Here is a 16,243-nt window from a genome sequence, read left to right on the forward strand (position 1 = left end):
TTCTTCCATCATCACCATGTTTGTATGAAATTCAAGCTGCCTAAGCATAGAGTAGATAACTGTATTAAAAGAGTAACCAGAGATCATCCCAAAGTGATACGTAAACAATAGTTTTAGAAAGTTAGAGAAAATGCAGTGGCATTAAAGTGCTTAAAAGTATTTGGAAAATAGAAGCCACTTGACTTAACTGCCCTATTAATTCAGGGGGAAACAACAACAAATCACAGCAAGGTGGTTACATGAATACATTAACTATAAAAGTGTATTTTACCCAAGTACTATTGGTTCATTTTACTCTTAGCATATAACAAAACTAAAGATTAGTCTCTTGTCTCATTACCATAAAAAAAGTAAGCCACCCTGTTCTCAACCTGGGTCCCTTAAAAACAATTCTCCCTACATTCACTTAATCCTTTTTACCAATTCCCCAATTCTATCTCCTTTCTTCTGTATAAATTTCTGTCTCATCAAATCTTATTCACTCCTTAATCCCACCTTAAAATATTAAATGTTATAAATATTCTGAAATTGCCCTTAATAAAAGTAAGATCCTTAGTCTTTATATAGTGCTTTGTAACTGACACAATATTTTACACACATTACTTCTTAAAAGCCTCACAGAAGCAATGCACAGCAGGTATTATCATCATCCATATGCTACAGAGAAGCAGCAAGCCCAGGGCCACACCATCAAAAGTGATAGAGTGAGGCCTGCAATATAGGCTTTCTAAATCCAAATTCCATATTCTCTTAACTATAGCATTCAATTTCATAATTTGCCAGTAGGGTATCTTATTACTCAAAATGTATGTCATTACTCTGTATCATGTTTAAGTCAATACATCTTTTTTTTAATAAGGTGCTTATGCCCAAGTGCCTATTACAGGGCCATTTGCTAAGAAGACCTAATTATTTTTAAGATGTTCATGATGAGATAATTATCACTGGATAAAGAGTGACAACTAAAGTATAATGTTTGCAAAATTACTAAGACTCTACCGAAAACATTTTTGCCTTAAATTCTGTAATGCAACATGCAACAACAAAGACGATATGGGTGATTTAAGGATATCTGAGCATCAAAGGGCAGAAATAGGGCACTCCTACTCTCTTTAACTCTGCTAAGGTCTCAAATACTGACATAGTTCAGAGCATCTTATTACTGGAGAGACATAAATCAAAAGGAGTTCAGCTAGGAGCAATAAAACAGATTAGCGTCTGGAAGTACTGACTTTAAAGAAAGTTTTAAAGGAATTAAATCCAGGTAGTCTAGATAAAAAACAGCTATCAGGAAACCTTTTTTTTTTTTTTTGAAGCTGATACTCACACCAAAGACAAATTAGTTTGAAGACAGATGTCTTAAAAATGCAAAAAAAGAAAAAAAAAGAAGAAAGAAAGAAAAAGAAATAGTCACAAATATTTAGAGAATACTGTATTTAAAAAAAAAAATTCAGGATAAATATGCTGGCAGAAACCTATGGGACAGAAGAACTCTTTCCCATAAGTGTGATAAAAACTACATTCCTAGAGATATTTAATACCAGGTTGGACAAAACAAGAAAAGGATTCCATATGGAATGATCCTGTACTGGCCCCTGAAATGGTGGGAAGATTGAAGATGACCTCTTAGATCTTTTCGATTTCTGATTTTTTCTAAATGCTATGAAGTTTTATGGGGCACGGCTTTCTGCCAATTTCCTTTCTCCCCATGATGCCCACTTTCTCCTTGCACAAAGGGAAACAAATTGTATCCTTCGTTTTAAGCAGATCTCATGTTCTCAATGAATTGGTAATATAATCCTAGGTACATGTTTGGGAGAAAAAGGCCAATTCCTATAATTTATAATGGTCAGTGGTTCTTGGGGCTCTTCTACATTTTTCCACAAACCAAAGAAGTAGTTCACACGGATTCAAACCAGAGCTGTTTCATCAGGAAAACCAGTAATATTCTCCCTTCTCATGTCTGAGCACAGAGTTGACAGTGACCCTGGAAGCTATAAGGCCCTGGGTCAAGTTACCATCAGAGCTGCTGTTCAGGATTAGCTTTTACCTTTCAGCATTTTATGCTAAGTGACAGCAAAATCTATTGCAATCCACATTTTTATGGTAGTGACATTTACCTTTGAAAAGATGTCACCTTAAACTCCTATACACTTTGGCAAATGTTATGAGTAAGTCCTATTCTTGCTTTAAACTCAAGAAGTCTCAGCTTTGCTCTTTCTCCATTCTGACACTTAAAAAAAAAAAAAAAAGTTTCTCAGCCACTCTTGAAATATATCTCTCCAGAATTCCCATTCAGTGAAACCCCAGAATATACAACGACGTTTCCTTGTTTTGCTGATTTACAAGGACAAGATGTGACAAAATCCAGGGAGCTCTAAGAACCTGTCCTTGAGCCCTTTAAAAATAAAACTGAGGCTCACTTATGAGAAAGGACAGCAGAGAAGAGATAACCCTCCAAGAATGGACACCAATACCTCTTTTATACAATCTAAACAGCCTCAGTAGCTGAGGACCCACCAATTCCCATCCTGACTATTTGAAAGACTTATGTCCCCCTCTCCGCAAAGAAAGTTCATATATATTAATACTATACCCTCTAAACAAAACTTTAAAATGCCATTTTCATTTCTTCCTGGTAAAAATGAGACTGTTCAAACCTAAAAAGATTGGTCTCTCACACTGTAATATGATTTGGAGTTTTCAAAGCCCTTCCAACACTTAACTACTCGATCCTGGCAAGAAAGAAGGCTGGCATTTACACAATCTCATTTAAAAAAAAAAATGCGACTCTGACATTAGGCAGTCTGAAGGAGAACCCACCGTGGAGATTTTCAAACATCCCCTAACAAAGGTCCAATCTAAAAGGTATTATCCACAAAACTTTAGAGTGGGTTTCAAAAGAGGCTGAATCACCCATATCCTCATCTCAGGAAAGCAAGAAATAAGAAAAAAAAAAAAAAACAGAAAGGCACTTTTTTCTAGAGTTTTAGGAATCAAACGTGACCCTGATCCCTTAGTAGCCTATGAACTTGTCTGAATCTTCTCAAAAAACCCGCTAATCTCCCCACAGGACCAGCCTGCTAATTGTTCTGGCCACCACTTCTCGGCCCTGGAGCGCAGCCGCCCAGCGAAAGGCCGGCAGCCTGGACCAGGACAACTTGGTGACCCCCTCTGCGTAATCGCGTCAGAAGCGCCACACGCCAGTGTCCCCTAGCCCGCAGCTACCAGCTTCTCAGAGGAGCTTCTACCAGGCTCTCCTCCAAGCCGGCTACCCACCCACCTTCCCCCACCCCCCCCCCCCATACACAGCAAGAGTTCGCTCCTGTTCCTCAAACGTCCCCCATCCCGCTAGACTGGAAGTAAGTCGTTTCTCACCATCCTCATAGTTTTTGAGATAGTAATCCGGGCCGGGGCCCCCGCGGCTTTTCGCCGGGTTCCTCAGGTTCTGGAACTGCAGGAAGTCGGTCCTTTTGCCCCCGAAGCGCAGGAAGGCGGGCGAAAGTCCCCGAGCCAGGGTCACCAGACGCTTGGAGCTGCAGGGGTACAGAAAGAGAGAGAAAAGGATCCGGGGTGAGGAGAGGCGACCCGGAGCGGAGCGCCGACCACGGCTCTCTCCCCACTCTCCGAGAGCGACCCGGCCGAGGCCACGGGCCGTGTCAGCCCCAGCCCGCCACCCGCGCGGGCCCCGGCGTCTCGCGTGCGCCTGGCTCCCCGGGCTACGCCTCCTGCGCCCAGCCGGCCGCGGCCCCCTCCCTCAGACAACCCGACGCCGCTCGCCAAAGGTACTTCTTCCCAGTCGGTTAGTCTGTCTGTTAATGCAGTGCGTGTGGGGGGCCGAGGGGGGGGCACTTCTGCTGAGAACACGGGGCTTGGGCGCAGTCGCCCAGCTTCTGCCACTGCCGGGAAAGCGCTCCTGGCGGAGACGCGCAGCGCGTGGACTGCAGAGCTCCGACTTTTGCCAAACTTACGGGCTGGAAGCCGGAATCTGCATCCCCTGCCCCAGGGGCACTGCAACCTCAGTGGTGAAGGTGAAACAGGCCTCCTTTCTTTCCGAGCAGGTACCTGAGGTCAGGGTGGTTCTTTTTTTAATGCTAAAGTTGATCTTCCTTTACTACTACTGTCGTGTAACAACTGCATCCATCTCCCTAACACTGGGCGAGAGACTGCCGGGGTAAATCCCTGCTTTTCTGAGAACTTTCCCCATCCGGGCTTTGCACGGTAAAAGCAATGTCTCTTTGGCCCCTAAAATAATTCAGCCGGCTCTCAGGAGGGGTAACATCCTCCCTCCACTCCATCTTTTTCGTGGCGCCCTTTGGAAGCCAACTCTTGGAAAAGTGAGGTTTGCCGAAATGTGGACCTGCTCGTCTGAGGGCACTGGAGGAGCATCAGAACACCAGCATTTACGTTTATTTAGCTTCAGGATTTCCGTAAGTAAGCAGTTTTAAAAGCCAACCGCTACTTCAGGAAGGGGTGACGAAGGAGCAGTGCAAGTGCTCTTAGCACCAAAGAATTTGAATCTGGATCTGTAAGTTATTTTTAACGCTTTGCTGGCTCGGGTTCTGAAAATCCAAATCCAAATGGAGAAATTACAGAGGATCATAACGGAGGTGGGTATGAGAGAAAAAAGCTGGGGACTCCAATTTCGGAGAGTTCCTGAAAGCCGCGCACTGCCGCACCGAGAAGCCCGGTGGCCGGGAACGTCTGGCGGAGGACTCCAAGACTGCGTTCTGGGGCCGGCGCCGGCCGGGCGTCGCGCGGGCCCGCGGCGGGCAGAGGCCTCGGCACGGGTGCGGCCCCGCGGAAAAGGCATTTCCAACCACCATCCGTCCGGAAGCCTGTACAGCTAATGCAAATGCGCCCCGCCACGGCTTCTTCCCCGAAAAGCTTCCTACCGGAATCCTTTCTGCAGCAAGCATTTAACAAGATGGTTTAAAAAGAAAGGAAGGTAGGAAAAAGAAGCCTGGGGGCGTCCGCGCAGCTGGAGTAGTGCAGTGCAGGTGGGGCGTGTTTTTCGGAAAACCCCGTCGCCCCCCCACCAACACACGAGCTTAGAGACGCGCTCCGTTGCAAGGGCCCGAGGAGGACGCCGGGCGGCGCGGAGCTCTTCCCGCCTTCCCAGCGGAGGCACGGGCATAAACAAACGACCGCAGCGGCAGCAACACCAGCCGCTGGTCCTCCTGCAACGCTCGCTCCACTTGGAAGGAGTGCTCCACGTGGAAGGAGTGCTCCACGTGGCGCCTCCCGCTACCTGCCGCGTCCGCTGACCCGGCCGAGGCCCCGGCGGTCCCGCACAACCGAAGGGCGAGAGCGCGCCAGCACCAAAGCGGATTTCGAAAGGAGTGAAAGATACTCACGAAAGACGCGCGGCGGACGCGGCCTCCCGGCAGAAGAGTGGGACTGGGAGAGCGCTCAGGGCTCTTCGGGAGAGCCCACAGCTGAGGCTCCCATTCGGAGGGAATTTTTAATAACTCAACACTTGGATTCGACATTGCAGACGATTTATTTATTTATTTTTTGCACTGCAACTGTCCCTGATTAGTTGTCTAACTGCTACACAGTAACAACCCAGGGAGAGAGTGAGCCCAATTAGATTCCAAGCCCTTGAATAAGAGGGGAGTCCATGGTACAAACCACGGGGTTCGGTAATCCGCTGGTGCCAGGTTCAGACCTCTGAAACATCCCCGGAGTATTTCTAGGACCCTTTCCGCTCTGCTTATATACCCTATCACTGGAGCGAGAATTTTTTTTTTCTTTAAAGAAAAACCAAACTATGCAGTTACCGCAGGAGATTTAAGGAGGAGGGACTGGGGGGCCATTCGGTCTATAAAAAAGCCTCTTACAAAGTCCTGAAGTCTGGAGAGGACAGCGGAGTATATAAAAGAAAACTTAAAATATCCGATCTAACTTGCCCACCGCTCAAGCCTCTGCCTAAATTCGTTTTCTGTCTGGGAGTGGGAGAGAACGGACAAATCGATCTTTTCGTGGAAAATTCCACTTTCGTGCTATCCCCCGCTTGAACACTCACAGACACACACAGGCACACACACACGCACCCATTCCTCTCGGGTCTTTGTTGCTCGAGACCTTTTCTTCACTTTTGTAACTGCCCTGAACCTCTTGTTTCTTTTTCAGAAGGAGACAGGGAGGCTAATTGTGGATATATGTAAGCACAACATTTTTTCAGTCATAACTGATAAGTTTCTGAAATGCCTTCTGCATTGCAAACATGTGCATCTTAATAGAAAACATTGCTTTTCTCAATCACCAGTTAAAGCCTCACAGCAAATATTCCAGGAGAAGGAAAACCTCTTTTCTTCTCTTTGTGAGATGCGCTTGGCTTATTTTCTTCTTCTTCTTCCCCCTTTGGAATGGGGGATGGGGGGGTGTTACTTAAAAAAAAAAAAATGATCCATGGAAGCCCCTGCCTTACCTTAAGAAATCGAGCCAGCCATCATGAATGATGGACGGATCCAGCTGCAGAGAGAGGAAGTTCTCATTGACTGTCCTGACTGGGTTCTTGGTGCTCACATCAAGTAGAATCAGGGTCTTTTCCTTCAAACCTGGAGCTCTGTCTACAGGCAAGGGTCTCCTGTCTCCAGCTTGGGAGGAAAGGGAGAGATGGAGCAACAGAGCCAAGAAGAGAGCCACCGGGGCTAGGCACGAGGGGGGGCGGGAGTTGCTAGAGGGCATGGCTTCAGGGAAGGCACAGAGCACCCTCATTAAATCCCTCTGATTTAAACCTCTCTTCCTACAGGGTCTCACTGGTGACTAATTGTCCTTATCTAAAGTGTGTGTCTGTCTGCCTCCCCCCCCCCCCGTTTTTTTTTTCCTTTCCTTTTTTTCCCCCCTCTCTTGCTCTCTTTCTCTCTCTCTCTCTTTTTTTTTCAGTGTTTTGGTGCTGGTGGAGCGAACTCACGCCCCTAGCCAGCCTTCTCAGCGACTCGTGCCAAGAGTACTCGTTCACCAGCACCGCCCCTTTAAGAGATTTCAACTGCAGACATTTTTTAACTTTTTAAAGGTAAGGGGGTGGAGGGGGGAGGCGGGAAGTAGGAGGAAGGGGTGGCGTTGTACCCTCCTGATTTAACCCTCTAGGGTCAGGAAGCGGAGAGATGGATCGAAACTGTGTGGTTGTAACGTTTTGGGTACGGGGCGGGACGTCTTGGTTTTACTTCCCTCCCAGGGAGGCTCTGGGGAGGGCGGTTCTAGCTTCCACCCCGACAGGAAAGCCCCAGCGCCAGCCCTGGGCGCGCTGGAGTAAAGATTGCGCACTCGCCGTGCGCCTGTTTCTCCGGACAGCATTTCATCCGCGCTGGGCCCTTTCCTTTTGGTTGAGGCAGCCACAGCTAGAGTGATTAAGTTGCAAAGGGGGTCCTGCGGTAGCGATGGTGATTCCTGCCAGAGCACAGAGTGCACTTCATAGACACAAGTATGGACCTCTGCGACGTGCTGGGCAGCCACACAGAAGCATCCTCTGACCTCGTTAGGAAAAACAGTGGCCAGAAGGAATACAAAGAATGACCAGGTCAAAGGGCTTATCCGCCGGTAGGGGCAAAGGGCCCAGGCTGCGCATGGCTCCGTTCTGACTGCAGACAAGGAGAAAGTGTCTTGGGGACTTCAATATACGCTGACTTAGTTCAAGTCAAAGCCACTTGGTCGGTGCTTGGATATTATGGGCGGGGCTTCGCCCATCTGAGCCAAGGCTTGGCCACTCCGCTGCACAAGCCCATTTAGACTTGCCCTTCCAGTCCCTCCAGTCCCTCGACCACGGGCATCCCTCCTGCACGGAAGTGCGCCTTTATGGTGAGGGAAAGGAACAGAGTAACACAGCAGGGTTTTCAAACTCGGCCAGGAGTCACAGTCAGTGTCCCACCAGACATAGTCCCTGGATGCTCCAGAACAGCCAGGAGCCTCATGGTACACCACCGGCCCTAGCTCACAGACCCTGACCCACACCTCTCAGGCAGAGCCATGGGTCCCATACCCAAGCACAGGGTGAAAAGGCCCAGTTGGCTGTAGTGACATGGTTGGGCCCCACTTTCAACTTCTTTCTGAAACAAAAAAAAATGAGCCTTCTACTTGGTAGATGAAGATCACTATTCTACCCACAATGGGTATGCATTAGCATCCCAAGGGCCTCCAGACATCAAACAGGCAAAATTCTAAAATGCAGATTCCCCAAATGTGGATGTGCAAATGGCAGTCTCAGAGACCACAAAAACTGAAATAGCAACCTGTCTCCCCTTCTTTCCCCCCAGACAGGATTCAGGAATCTGAAAAGGGCTGGAATATATGACCTTCAGCTGAGGTTCCCTGAGGAGATTCTTTCAAACCAAGCAACAAAGAAATACAGAGGTTAGGTTGGGTTAAACTGGGAAGTGCCATGAAGACCTCATAGAAGTAGACCGGGATAAAATAAGGCCAAAGGAGAAAGAAAATCCAAGGCATATTATTTAAAGATGATTTTAAAAACCAAGATGTTACACCGAACTATTACATGTAGGCTTCGGCCCTTAAGGCCTGCCTGCTTCTTTTGGTTCCTGAAAATTTCTAACACAACTAAATCCTTTAAAATATGTATGGTTTTGGGGCGCCTTGGTGGCTCAGTCAGTTGAGTGTCCGACTTTGGCTCAGGTCGTGATCTCACGGTTAATGGCTTCAAGCCCCATGTCTGGCTCTATGCTGACAGCTCAGAGCCTGGAGCCTACTTCAGATTCTGTGTCTATCTCTGCCCCTCCCCTGATCATGCTCTGTCTCTCTCTGTCTCAAAAATAAAATAAATATTAAAAAAAAAAATTTTAAGATATGTATGTGTTTCTTGTGTGTGGGTGTATGGTATGGTGTAAGTTCCAGTAAAAATTATTGTAATTTTAAGATGTGTACTGAGTACCTCCTTAAGATGGTGACGGCCTGGAGCAGATTTTTATTTATCTTTGTATCTCAAGACCCAGACATTTAGCAGCCACTCAATAAATGTCTATGAAATAAATTAATGGTAAATCAAATCATGCTCAACACACTAAAATCATGTACTGCTTTCAGGAAGAAATAAATAAGAAAATAATATGACTTTTACTTGTCACAGTACCTTTGTTTTAGGTTTCTGTTCAGTAATTTGTTTTCCCAGTTATTAGTATTTTCTGGTCAACTCCTTTAGGAAATATTTATCTTACAAATTCAGAAGCCATTAGTTTATTTGCTATACTCAGAATTAAAACCAATTCTTTATGTTTAACAAGGAGTCAGATTTTCCAAGGGCCAAAACACACCCTGGCTTACAAGTGAATGTACTTTTAGAAACCACATTCATTGGGACCAGAGGACAACCACATAAATGAAACAGATCACTCACCTACTAGATGTGTATAATTAACATACCTTTCAAAAATATGTACTCTTGGGGCTCAGGATGAATTTGGGATCAATGAGAAACTGCTTAATTATTAACTTTATCCATGATTTTTGCTTACTTACCCAACTATTCTATAATTGTTTGGTGTCCTAGTTACTTTAACCACTATTTAACGTTCTCATCAGAACCTGTATGTAGTACAAAAATCAAAACCAACAAAACCGTGATTTTTTAAAAAAATTCCTGATGAAAACCGTCTTCTTTAGCCATTGAAATTCTAGTCATATACAGCCTCAGGACATCAAGGCAAAGAAAGCAATTCAATAACATTTAAGGAGTTCCAGATAGCCCTGGTTGACTCCAAGATGACCTGATTGTTTGGTCCTTTGGTCTAGTGTGGATAAAGATCTTCACAGGGCTACACTTTCCAAAGAGCCTCCCTTCCCCATATCATGGTTTTTGTCTTACTTCCCATCTAATCCTAAATTATATGCTGTAAGTAGCTCATTATTAATCTGTATATTAGATTGGTTTCTACCTTAGTTTCTATGTGCTGAGTGGCAACCACCTGTACCTCTGTTCTGTCTTAAATTGTAATTTCCTAGGGGACAAGAATTGGGCCTCAGTATAAAATATGAATTATTGTGAACTAGATGCATCTCCTTGGAAATGCTCTTCCTGATGTTACTGAATGGTCCTCATAGATAAATTCCTTTGATATCTAGGAGTCTAGGTTCCCAAACCTGTAAAAAAAATCTTGAAGATTAATTTGTTCAGTGATTTCTAGACTGTTTCAAAATAAATATTAGTGGAGAAGAACTGATATATATTTGCCAACTTTTTATTTTGTCTAGCAAGGACCTTAAAAAATCTATCAACTATTTATCACTATTACTTCCCAAAAGAAAAAAAAACATTTAACAGCCAAAAAAAAAGTTGAAATGGTATTTCAAAAATAAAAAGCAAGTGTTTAAACTGAATAAATTTAGCTTCATGAAAAATCACTACAGTATTTCTGTCATTTCATCTCAGACCAATAGAGATATGCCAGTGACCAATATGGTACCAGGACTAATGACTGGGACTAATGCTATACCCTGTGTTTATGGCCAAATTCCACTTTATAGTATACAGTATTGCTGCAAGATGTGCATGCTTTTTAATGATGGTCATCTTTACTACAGTAATTTCCACCCACTTTTCCTATGCTTTTTTCAGCCTCTCACAAACTCACTGACTCTAAATGCCACCTCCCTTTCTATTACATATTCAGAGCTATAGTTATGTCTATACTCATTTTCCCCTTCTGGAAGAACTATACCTAGATTTCAAATAACAAGAAAAAATTCTTGCCACAGTAACTGCAACTGAGAAGCACTCTGAAGTTATAGCAGCCAATCTGCTGTCTCATCATTGCCTGTAGACTTGTTCATGATGACTTATTTATTCAGCTCTTGTGGTCACACCAGGGTACCCAGAATTATACACATGCTATTTTAATCTTCTCAAAAAACTCTGAGAGGCAAATATAATTCATTATTATACATAGTTTACATATGAGAAAATTGACTCAGAGATATTAAGCAACTTCTCATGACGCTGCCAGTAAGTGGTAGCAAGAATTGAGACCTAGGGCTACCTGACTCCAAAGCCTATGTCTGTGTTCCTAACCAACACATTCTACTGTAAGTGGCTAAAATGTTGCATACCCTTTAACAACTTGTTAATGTACAGTGGAAAAAACCTTGGACTAGGAGTTGGAAGACCTGAGTTTAAGTCCTGACTTTGCCAGACCCTAGCTTTGTGACCTTGAATAAAATTTTTAACTGTTGTGTCAGCTGCCTACCCTGTAAAACTAATATAATACCCTAGAGTAAGAAGCAAATAAGGTTATATATGGAGAAAATGTTTTATGAATTCCAAAATATTATACAATTGTGCTATTGGTTTCTTGTTATCTCTTACTCCCTTTCCCCCATACTTGCCACAAATACATCCCCTTAATTGATGACTGAGGCAAGAATTAAGATATATATAAAGAACTTAGTGATAAAGTTGAAACAAAAGGTCAACTCTAATAATGATGTCAATAAATGCAGAAATAAAACAAGTACATACCACATAGTTTAACTATGCAGACACTTCTGCCTGTGACCAGCATCTGAAAAAGGAAAAAAAAGAAGTTAAGTTTTACATGCCTTCTTCGTTTTTTCACCAGGACAGGAGAAAGCAAAGGAGTGGACAAAGGACAGTGCTAGGGAATAACAAAAGCTGTCTCTGTCATGCTTAGAGGAACAAGGGATAACAATACTTTCTCCACATGGAAAGTTGAAAAGGAAAGGAATTTCAACACTATGATTGCTCTACCTCATTATATACATAAACTCATAACCATAAGTGTAAATGACTCTAAAGAGTTCAGTTCAAAATCCCTTAGCATATTTGGGGGTAGGGATGACAGTTATTTGAGGAACTGCTATAGGTGGAAAACCAAGTAACAGAAAAATAGATTAAGTTGATTCATGTCCTTAGTCACATTCACATGATGGTAAAACAACCATCCTAGCCCATTTTGCCTTTTGTACATTCAGATTAGTCCTGAAAAGCATCATGTTTTACTGGAAATTGCATGGGCTTTGGAGTTCAATAGACTTTGATTAAACCCAGTTTACAATTTACTCTCTGCTCTCACATGAGAGTAAATTGTGAACTGGGTTTCACAATTTATTGTAAACAAGTTGAACAAGTCATTTACTCTTGCTGAGCCCCAATTTCCCCATCTACAAAATATACTTCCCTCCACGTGTGCTCTGAGAATTAAATGAGGTAAATGTCTTTAGTTGTTGGCATATAGTTACTATTCAACTGTCATTTTCACTGGTTGGGTTTCATGGTAGAGATAAATATAATCTGCATATATAAGGTGGGAAGAAATTTATATACTGAAACCAAAGGTTTTGAAGTAATATAATAACTTATAGGTATACCTTCTATTTTATGCTTATAGCACAAATAGGACAAGCTTTATCCTCATAACTCAGGTAAGGAAATACAGAGTCAAAAGGTTTAAAATGCTGTTTCTTGAAGAATCTGAGGTGAAAGCCAGTTCTACTGACTGATAATTAGACTATGCTTTTGGCATGTTTGTTACTGAAAATACCCGAGAACTTTACATATAATGTCCCAGGACAAAAATTCAGATTGCCTTTCACATATTCTGTGACTTCATTAACTATAAGTTGTTTATACATACCTTCAAACAACTATAATTTGCCTGCAGTTTCCACTATACCACTTTCCTAGTCAGACAATTCTAAGAATTAATGCTAAAGATAATTTCTAAGAAGCTGAAATATATAAATCTTATTTATTTATCTCAATATATCTCCTATTTTAGTAGCTACATGGAGAAGTGGAAACTGTAATAAGACATTTGCATGGAACACAGGTGTGCTTGTTGACCCCCAAAGAGCAACTAACTGCGATTGCATTTTCTTCTGTTCCCTAAGCTAATGGCACACTTGGACCTTTTTAAATACCCTAATGTGTTTAGTTCATAATGAGAGTTAAACAAATATTGGCAATAGAAAGCCTACCACAGGTTCAGTCTACTCCTCAATAATCAAAATCAGTTGATAGACTATTTGTATATACAACTGAATATTTTACCTCTGCCCATATTAACATCTAGATCCCTAACTCTTTGAAGTAGTTCTGTTGCCATATAAGCAATCCAAGTTCTTCCTTGGTTCAAAATCAATTATGCTAAACCTTACCAACATTAACTCTCACCAAATTTTCTGATTCTTCTAGTTCTTTTGGTCACCTAGAGACAATGATGTGCTGTAACTTTTAGAAAGTATGCTTCATTTCCATCAGACATTTAAATGTTACACTTCTGTCTTGATTTTCTGAAGCCTAACCAACACAGTACTGTGTTTAAATACTTTTATGTTTTTCCTTTTGAGGAAGAAATAAAAATAATTTGATAGTCTAGGGTCAATGACATTCATCTGTGGCTGCACACTAAAATCACCTAGGAGCTTTTTAAAAATAATCATGCCTGGGTACACTCACAGATATTCTGATAACTGATTTGGTGTGGGGCCTCAGCATATCCTGGATCCATTGCTATACAACTCTATTTGGTTTCTAGTTTCAGCAAGCAAATTAATTAATTAATCTTAGGGACAGAGGGGCAGAGGGAGAGGGAGGGAGAGAATCCCAAGCAGGCTCCATGCCCACCACAAGCATATGGGTCTCAATCTCATGACCCTGAGATCATGACCTAAGCTGAAATCTAGAGTTGGATGCCTAACCTACTGAGTCACCCAGGTGCCCCGAGAGAACAAATTTAGATGGCAAGGGATATCATGTTATTTCAATCTATTTGATTCTTAGGTTTCAGGTAATAAGGAGCAAGAGTTATCTCAAAAAAATTATCAGAATCTACTCTATTCCTAAGTTCAGACAATGAAAGTCAGATAGTGAGAGACCATCCTCAAAGGAGGAAAATTATGCAAGTAAACACCATTTATCCTATTAGCTTTAATAGATTCTCAAATAATTATTCCTTTATTCAAGAAATGTTTTCCCTTAAAAAAGGTTTTCCCTTTACACCATCAGATTGGCAAAATGTAAATACTGGATAACACTAATTGTGGATGTGGGGAGATTTTGCAAGGAGAATGCAACCTTCTTGCACCCCAATGAGAGTTCAAATGGGTTGGGCCATTCTAAAGAGTGATCTGGCAATATCTAATGAAATTACATATGTATATTCCCTAAGACCCAGCAATCCCACGATGGGCATAAATTACCCAACCACCTCACAAAAGACTCACAAAGGACTTGAACGAGGGTGGTCAGTAAAGCACTGATTTTAATACAGAGGAATTAGAGGCACCTAGATGTCCATCACAAGGGAAACGGACAGGTGAAATGATGAGGGCAGCAGTTATAAACAATGAACTGAATGTATACACAAGAACATGGATGGGCTTTAAAAAGAATGATAAGAACAAAAAACCCAGGATATAATAGCATAATAACATTAGTACAAATTAAACACACACACAAATATATGTTACAAGGATACAAAAATATCAAAGGACATACATCAAACACATCTGATGCCTATGAGGTAATCATTCAAAGGAACAAAATGAAACAAAAGAAATATTGAGTGCTGACTATAGGCTAGGTAGTGTGTCTTTCCCCCACCTTTGGGGTCCAAAGAATATCCTTGCCCTTGGAAATCTCACAGTCTAGCTGGGAAAATAACAGGTTAACAAAAATCCATTTGATAAGTGCTACGGTAGAATTTGGTGAAAAATGCTGTGGTGAAAACTGCCATATATATATATATATATATATATATATATATATCTGTCTGTTACTTGATACATATGTAATTTTCATCACAATGATGATAAATATATCATACTTTAATGAGTTGGTCTTTTTTTTTTTTCTTTTTCTTATTTTTAACCTGTCTTCTAGGTTTTCTCCTATCTCTCTGCTTTGGTAATGGCGAAGGGTTGCCAGTAGTAGAAATGTTGGAGTGCCATCTGCTGGTGGAAATGTTTTAAATTGCCCATCTATCTCCCAATCCATTTTCAAAAAAAAAAACTATGACATATATCATAGGATATCTGGGCTTGAAGGAAACTTAGAGATCATCTATCTCAGGTGCCTGGTTTTAGAGAGGGGCAAATATCTCCTTACAAGATCGCATCTAATTTAAGGGAAATGCATACATATGCACAAACTCTCACACAACCTCTTCTGTCTCCACTGCAACAGCTTCACAGAACTCTATAGTAAAGACTCACGAACCTAAACTATCTAAAATTTCCCAGATAAACATATAAAAGAGGGGTCCATAGACATGTTTATATATTCATACGAGCTCATTTCCCAGGAGAACAATCTTCGGAAGGCAGCTTACTGCAGTGCTAAACAAGCGATCCTTAGCTTTACTATTTACTAAGAAGCTTTAAGAAAGTTCATTAACTTCCCTGAATCTCAATCTCTTTATATGTAAAATAGGAATAGTGATCTAATTTACAGAGTTACCATAATAATTTGTGGGAGTACATGTAAAAATAAAATGCCTAGCAAAGTCACAGAAATATTTAATGGCTAAATAAGCCTCTAATACTAATTTAAGCATGCTTTCTAATCCATCCTCAATGATGTTAGCTCTTCCTCTGATTTATATTTGATATTTATATTTAATATAAATAATTTGCCAGCTCTAAGAAATTCCATACAATTAATTCCCATAAAAATGTAAACGGAAGGCAAAATGTGTTTTAATAGTTCATTGTACATCTGGTCAGATCATACTTCTGCTCTAAGGCCTTTCTATTCAAAGTGTGGTCCACAGATCCAGCAGCGTCAACATAACAGAAATGCAGAATCTCAGGCTCCCTTCCAATCTACATTTTAACAAGTTCTTCAAGTGATTACAATTCTGATTTAAAGTCTGAGAAGCATTACTTTAGGGGACAGCAGATAGAACCTGAGCTCCATTATTTCAGAAGAGGTTTCCAGAACTAGCTGCTCTGCTCCTCTTGGCTAAATTTATCTATGTCTTAGTAATTAAGTACTGAAATGTTTTCAGTTTCTTAAAACTACTCTTTGCATAACACATAGCACTTAACATCACAACCCATGGAAAGAAGGGAGAAAGGAAAATGCAATATTACTGTGTCATTAAAATGATGTTCCAAAGCCAAAGAAGATAGAAATTGACAGGGTAAATAGTACAAGGAATGAAGTTGCAGGGTTTCTGTTACTGATGATGAAAAAGCAATTGTAAAATATGGAACAGATCAGTCCGAAACATCATGCAAATTAATGTCCACAGATGTGTCTATGCATCTT

General features: G+C 41.8%; 1 protein-coding gene and 1 long non-coding RNA gene across 7 annotated transcripts in view; one reads left to right on the forward strand and one right to left on the reverse strand.

The window, feature by feature from the left end:
* The window catches only part of HPSE2 (heparanase 2 (inactive)), a 711,059-nt gene that overhangs the window by 653,229 nt on the left and 41,587 nt on the right, over positions 1-16,243 (reverse strand). For 2 of the 6 annotated variants that reach the window (XM_045040537.1, XM_045040538.1), the window contains exons 2-4: positions 11,471-11,513; positions 6,434-6,602; positions 3,379-3,536 (exon numbers count right to left, since the gene is read on the reverse strand). In XM_045040537.1, coding sequence (XP_044896472.1) covers positions 3,379-3,536; positions 6,434-6,602; positions 11,471-11,513 — 370 coding nt within the window. Of the gene's footprint in view, positions 1-3,378; positions 3,537-6,433; positions 8,262-11,470; positions 11,514-16,243 lie in introns of those variants that run through there. The other 4 variants (XM_023240819.2, XM_045040539.1, XM_011287482.4 and 1 more) reach the window with 2 other exon arrangements.
* LOC109492631 lies at positions 3,536-8,376 on the forward strand. The gene is made up of 3 exons (XR_002146570.3): positions 3,536-3,785; positions 6,892-7,021; positions 8,259-8,376. It is a non-coding gene; the product is annotated as an uncharacterized LOC109492631 (long non-coding RNA).

The sequence above is a fragment of the Felis catus genome, chromosome D2 (genome assembly GCF_018350175.1).
Source record: "Felis catus isolate Fca126 chromosome D2, F.catus_Fca126_mat1.0, whole genome shotgun sequence".
Lineage (NCBI taxonomy): Eukaryota > Metazoa > Chordata > Mammalia > Carnivora > Felidae > Felis > Felis catus.